The following is a 7,500-nucleotide window of genomic DNA, read 5'->3' on the forward strand; positions in this document are numbered from 1 at the left end:
GTCATTGGAGAGAAGACAGGTTTCAGGTTTTCAATGTTTTCTCAGTTTGGTGTCTGACGACTCAACTGGTCCGAACCTCGGCAGCAAACTTCTCATTAACATCAGCTAGGAGCTCGTCCGTAACCATGACAACAGAACTTAGACAAACTTGTCCCAAAGACACGTCTGAACACACACACACACACACACACACACACACACACACACACACACACACACACACACACACACACACACACACACACACACACACACACACACACACACACACCTACCTGAACCTCAGTGTTTTGGAGAGCTGAGCTCGTTGAGCTCTTCGGAGGAGAGAGGACGAACCGTCCATCAGGAGTTAGGGCTCAGAGCTGACTGAGAGAGGGGCTGTGTGTGTGTGTGTGTGTGTGTGTGTGTGTGTGTGTGTGTGTGTGTGTGTGTGTGTGTGTGTGTGTGTGTGTGTGTGTGTGTGTGTGTGTGTGTGTGTAAAGCATTATCCTGCTGTCCAGCTGGCTGACATTCTGTCGACTATAAAGCTCTACACTTTCCACCCTCATTGCATCAATATACTCTCAGACACACACAGAGAGAAAGAATCCACTCATTCTCATTTCATCAGTGTGTTCATTGGAGACAGGATTAGCCTAGCTTAGCACAAAGACTGGAGGCAGTAGGAAACTACTAGCCTATATGAATTGAAAGAGTAAAATTAACCTTAACTCTCCGATGTTTTTTAGCATCAGCAATTGAACTGTGTTTAAATGTAAAATCCATCAGACTGGAATCACTGAGAACTGCAAAGTCATCACTGTTTCTGACACAATAGTCCTGCAGCCGCTCGTCCAGTTAAAACACATCCAGTGCTGGACTGAGTAATGGAGCGAGGAGGAGGAGGAGGAGGAGGAGGAGGAGGAGGAGGAGGAGGAGAAAACCACCACCTCCTGAAAACAGGAGGCTGACGGATCATTAAGGAAACAGACTGACCAGAAGGAATCGGAGGCAGGAAATGAAGTTTTAATGTGACAGAGCCATCACTGCTCAGAGTCACTGAACCACATAAACAAACTGCGGCTTCGAAAACTTCACCTTGAACAGAACAGAGATTCTTAACAGAGCATCTTCATCATTTTCATGGTCACTGATCATTAACTCTCATTGTGATGAGGACGCTACTGGACCAGAATTTATCATCATTAATGAGGAAAAGACGAAGGAAAGTTAGATGGACGGTGGATGGAGAGACAAGGATGGGGTCAATGTCAAGGGAGACTATGAGGAGATTAAGGACAAGGTCGGGGATGAGGATGAAGACAGGGTAGAGGACGAGCACGAGGACAAGGTTGAGGTCAAGGACAAGATCAGGGACTAGGTTGAGGAAAAAGACGTGGCTGAGGACGAGGAGGGTGGAGTGTGTAAGGTTGGAGCTGTGATGTGCAGGAGTATAGACTGGTCTCTTTAGACTATTTCACTGTTTTCATGAAGCTCATCACATCAACATCAGCTGATCCACACTGAAACAACCTTCACCTGTAACAGACACGCAGCCGACACACAGCCGACACAGCCGACACGCAGCCGTCACGCAGCCGACACACACAGCAGACACACAGCCGACATGCAGCAGACACGCAGCCGACACGCAGCCGACACGCAGCAGACACGCAGCCGACACACAGCCGACATACACAGCAGACACGCAGCCGACACACAGCCGACATACACAGCAGACACGCAGCCGACACGCAGCCGACACGCAGCCGACACGCAGCCAACACACAGCCGACACACAGCCGACACGCAGCCGACACGCAGCCGACACACAGCCGACACACAGCAGACACGCAGCCGACACGCAGCAGACACACAGCCGACATACACAGCAGACACGCAGCCGACACGCAGCCGACACGCAGCCGACATACACAGCAGACACGCAGCCGACACGCAGCAGACACACAGCCGACATACACAGCAGACACGCAGCCGACACGCAGCAGACACACAGCCGACATACACAGCAGACACGCAGCCGATACGCAGCCGACACGCAGCCGACACGCTGCCGACACGCAGCAGACACGCAGCCGATACGCAGCCGACACGCTGCCGACACGCAGCAGACACGCAGCCGATACGCAGCCGACACGCTGCCGACATGCAGCAGACACGCAGCCGACACGCAGCCGACACGCAGCCGACACGCAGCCGACACGCAGCCGACAGACTTTGGCTTGGTGCTGTGGTAAAGGAAGAGTTTCAGACGGACGAGTGGAAGTTACCTGTCGGGCTCAGGGGGTCGGAGCGACGGCAGTTTGAAGCTGGTGTTTCTGTCCAGTTTGGTTTGACTCTTCGTTCTCTTGATGGAGCCTTTGAGACGTTTACTGAAAAACCCCTGAAAGGTCAAAACAAAGGACAGAGACATATCAGAGAGCTTGAAGGATGAAGAGGAGGCCAATCCCTCCTCCTCTTCCTCAGGAATGTAAAGTCAGCAGACACTGAGGACGAAGAGATAACTGCTGCAGCGAGTCCTCGGACTGACATGACTGAGATTCTCAACATTACTGTCCACAGAGCTTTCACTGAGCCGAGGAGAGGAAGACGAACTGGCTGAGAGGACAAATCACGGCTTCACTAAAAACATCAGGGTTCAACATCTAGAGAGCATGAACCTCTACAGTGAAACCTGATCAGTAATTTGGTGAATGAGAATGTGTTCCTTAATAATGTTTTATAATTCCACAGTTTTCTCATGAGACAAAATCAACAGGAAACATTTTCATTCAGCTCTGTGATGGTGAATTAACCCAAAAATCTAAGTTATCACAACTCATAAATGTATGACACAGTTTAAGATGTAAAGAATCATACATCATACTTCATACGTTGGGGCTGCAACTAATAATTAATGTTTAATCTCCCAATTGTTTTCCTGATTAATCGTCCTAATTGATCGTTACATTGATCGTAACATTGATCTGGTTCAGGAAGTAAATTGACGATTAAGAAAATCCTCCTGGAACCAGGTCGACCAGCTGCAAGAGGATTTGTCAAACATTTGATTCGGAGCAGAACAATATTGGCAAATGGTAAAAGTCGAAGATACAAGACAGTGTAGGTTTAAGAGTGAAGGAACTACACATCCCATAATCCATTGTGAATGATCCTGTCCCACGACTTCCAGCTCCTTTTGAACTTAAACTTTTTGTTAATATAGTATTGTAATATATTGTAGTTTGTGTCTTGTATGTTTGTATGTAGTGTTTCATAAAGTGTAGTAACTCAGTGAGCTCCACCAATCAGAGATGTTGCTCTTACACCTGAGGATTGTGGGTAGTGTTGTCCCCTTGACATCGTTGTGGCTTCTACAGGAGAATATAACATAGGTTCACAGATGGGAACAATGATAATCAATAACGAAATAATGATTAATAAAAATGAAAAATTCACAGTAAAGTGTTTCAGTTCATCAAACCAGTGACCAGTGTAACTTATTGAATCTGAACCATTTTCCATCACAGCGCCTCCCTCAGGCCAAACACTGACATGTTTTCCAGTGATGACTCATCACTCTGAGCTGACGGGTACGACCAATAACAGACAGTCTGCGGTCACATGACTACGCTGATTCTAATCGCATTGATCAAAGTCTTGAGCAATCACATCCTTCCTGACAATAAAAGTGTCGGGCAGAGCAGAGGAAGTGAGCGGCCTCGTTTCCTGAGATATTAATATCCTCCCCCGCCCCTCCTCCCCACACGCTCCCTGCAGGCTCACTGGTTCCATTAAACCATCAGAATGAAGATCCTGCCACAGACTCAGACACTTCAACAACGTCTCCACAGGCCGACTTCGTTTAACACGTGTCCATCACAGCTATCCATCGGGATTATATTCATCAACACAATGACCACTGCTTCATGTCAGTGTTCAGAGGATCAACTGACTTCCAGGCTGTATGAACTCCCAGCATGCACTCTGCCTGAGTTCCCGGCACAAAGGAACACTGACGACATCTGAGCAGACGTACAAACAAATAAAAAAGACGTAATGTTCCTCCAGAACATCTTCACTTGTCCTCGTCATGACTTAATCTTCAGGATGCCCCTCGTTCTTCTTAAGGAACCTTCATTTAGTTTCCCATAGATCTTGAACTAACCACAGCACCATAAACTCTCCTAAAACCTCCTGAGCACAACAAGAACCTGTTAAACAAAGGCCCTGTACACAGCTGGTATTAACATGTGGTTCTTGTGATCCGATCTCAAGAGGACAGCTCTGAGTTCACATGTGAACGCACTCAGATCGGATGACACCAGCACACATTCCGAGGTGGACGCTGCAGTTTCAGTAGAAATCAAATGTTTTTTGTCTCTTCTCGTTAGTTTGTTTTCTAACATGCAACATTGATGACAACATAATGATGACTGGACACGGACACACGGACACACACACACACACACACACACACACACACACACACACACAGATGAACTGTTGCTTTCATTGGGTTCAAATCTGATTCAGTTTAAAAGTGCATTCAGTGAAATGTACTGAACCACCTGCAGCTGACAGGAGGATTCTACTGATCCAATCAGAGGAGCTCGTCATCCTCCTACACTGACCAAACATCCCAGAATGCACCTGACCATCACTGTTTTATCATGACACCGAACTTAAAGCAACACTCCTCATCTTTTCTACCTTAGCAAGGAGCTAAGGTAGAAAACTGAACAAGGAGAAAGTTTCCTCCTTCTCTCCCTGAGCGTCTGTTCTCTGTGACTCTGCTGAGTGGGTTCCATCTCCTGGGAGAAGAACTGACTGAGAGTCAGCTTCAACTGTCACAACCAGCTGCAGCTGAAGAGTGAAGCTGAACTGAGATCAGTTAAAAACACTCTGAAGTTATTAAAAACCAGAGTTTATCTCCAATATTCAGCAGGAAACTTTGAAACATGAAGAGTTCTGAACAGAGTTTGGTGGATTTGTTACAGCTGCAGCTCTTCAGGGTCAGGAAGCAGAGGATCATGGGTAATATCCAGTGGGACGACTCAGTCAGAGTCAACACATTGAGACTCTTTGTTTTTTCTACACATGAAACCACTTCGTCAGACAGAGTCCAACAGTTAATCATGTGTGGCCGCAGGGGGCGCTGTTGCTCAGTAACAGTTACATAGTGTTGATTTAAAGAGCAGTAAAGTTCAGACCGGCTCGTTCTGTCTCATGAACACACTTTCACACCTTGTTTCAGACGTTTCATTTCCATCTGAACCTAAACATCAGGTGTGAAAGGTTCCTCAGACCAGAAGAGGTGTTCTGGATCAAACTGAACCATGGTTCGGTTTGTTTGCAGAGTGAAAACACTTTGTTAGTAACTTAAACATCTCACAATAAACATCTACAGCCTCCATTGTTCATATGACTGATGATTAAAGACAGTGTGTGTGTTCCTGACCGGCACTTTAAAAGGTGACGAGTTTGGATTGTCGACGGCGACGGTCTTCTCTGAACTCCCCGGGCCGGAGATGCTCCTCCTCCTCGGAGATCGCTCCGAAGACACCTCTGTGGAGACAGAGAGAGAGAGAGTTAAACCAAAACAGCATCTTCCTCCTCTGAAACCACTTCATCATCTCCATCATCTTCAGTGGGCGTCAGACTGAGGCAGATGGACAGAGGACGTGGTGAAAATAGACAAGATGGAGGACATCTGGACGGAGGAAATGTATTTCACCTGCAGGAACTTCAGTCCTGAGGTTTCGAACCTGTTTGTTTTAGGTCTCAAACAGATCTTCACGTCTGTGTTGGAGCCATTTTTATATTTGAAACAAGAGCAGAAACGTTTATGATCTGATACTTTTATTTTTAACTATCAATTCATTATCTCCAGAAGAAACGGTGACGACAGCTTCAACAGACTTCGTTCAGATCAGGCTGCTGAAAGTTTCACAACAAAACCAAACTTTACCACTAGGTGTCACAAATGAGGGATGTTCCAGACTGGAACATAAAGAAACTGAAAGAGTGTCCACTGGGGGGCAGTAATACAGTCACTGATCCTCTTTATATACAGTCAGTGATGGTCTTTATATACAGTCACTGATCCTCTTTATATACAGTCACTGATCATCTTTATATACAGTCACTGATCATCTTTATATACAGTCACTGATCATCTTTATATACAGTCACTGATCATCTTTATATACAGTCACTGATGGTCTTTATATACAGTCACTGATCGTCTTTATATACAGTCACTGATCATCTTTATATACAGTCACTGATCATCTTTATATACACTCACTGATCCTCTTTATATACACTCACTGATCCTCTTTATATACAGTCACTGATCCTCTTTATATACAGTCACTGATCCTCTTTATATACACTCACTGATCCTCTTTATATACAGTCACTGATCCTCTTTATATACAGTCAGTGATGGTCTTTATATACAGTCAGTGATGGTCTTTATATACAGTCACTGATCCTCTTTATATACACTCACTGATCCTCTTTATATACACTCACTGATCCTCTTTATATACAGTCACTGATCCTCTTTATATACACTCACTGATCCTCTTTATATACAGTCACTGATCCTCTTTATATACAGTCAGTGATGGTCTTTATATACAGTCACTGATCCTCTTTATATACAGTCACTGATCCTCTTTATATACAGTCAGTGATCATCTTTATATACAGTCACTGATCCTCTTTATATACACTCACTGATCCTCTTTATATACAGTCACTGATCCTCTTTATATACACTCACTGATCCTCTTTATATACAGTCACTGATCCTCTTTATATACACTCACTGATCCTCTTTATATACACTCACTGATCCTCTTTATATACAGTCACTGATCCTCTTTATATACAGTCAGTGATGGTCTTTATATACAGTCACTGATCCTCTTTATATACAGTCACTGATCATCTTTATATACACTCACTGATCCTCTTTATATACACTCACTGATCCTCTTTATATACAGTCACTGATCCTCTTTATATACACTCACTGATCCTCTTTATATACAGTCACTGATCCTCTTTATATACAGTCACTGATCCTCTTTATATACACTCACTGATCCTCTTTATATACAGTCACTGATCCTCTTTATATACAGTCAGTGATGGTCTTTATATACAGTCACTGATCCTCTTTATATACAGTCAGTGATCATCTTTATATACAGTCACTGATCCTCTTTATATACAGTCACTGATGGTCTTTATATACAGTCACTGATGGTCTTTATATACAGTCACTGATCATCTTTATATACAGTCACTGATCCTCTTTATATACAGTCACTGATGGTCTTTATATACAGTCACTGATGGTCTTTATATACAGTCACTGATCCTCTTTATATACAGTCACTGATGGTCTTTATATACAGTCACTGATCATCTTTATATACAGTCACTGATGGTCTTTATATACAGTCACTGATCATCTTTATATACAGTCACTGATCATCTTTATAT

The 7,500-nt window shown here is 44.2% G+C and overlaps 1 protein-coding gene across 6 annotated transcripts in view; it reads right to left on the reverse strand.

Moving 5' to 3' along the window:
- rasal2 (RAS protein activator like 2) overlaps positions 1 to 7,500 on the reverse strand; it is a 47,563-nt gene that overhangs the window by 14,228 nt on the left and 25,835 nt on the right. For all 6 annotated transcript variants that reach the window (XM_034614319.1, XM_034614317.1, XM_034614318.1 and 3 more), the window contains 2 exons: positions 5,441 to 5,547; positions 2,271 to 2,383 (listed from right to left, as the gene is read on the reverse strand). In XM_034614319.1, the coding sequence (XP_034470210.1) occupies positions 2,271 to 2,383; positions 5,441 to 5,547 (220 nt within the window). The remainder of the gene's footprint in view (positions 1 to 2,270; positions 2,384 to 5,440; positions 5,548 to 7,500) is intronic.

Source organism: Hippoglossus hippoglossus, chromosome 17 (genome assembly GCF_009819705.1).
Source record: "Hippoglossus hippoglossus isolate fHipHip1 chromosome 17, fHipHip1.pri, whole genome shotgun sequence".
NCBI classification, from domain to species: domain Eukaryota; kingdom Metazoa; phylum Chordata; class Actinopteri; order Pleuronectiformes; family Pleuronectidae; genus Hippoglossus; species Hippoglossus hippoglossus.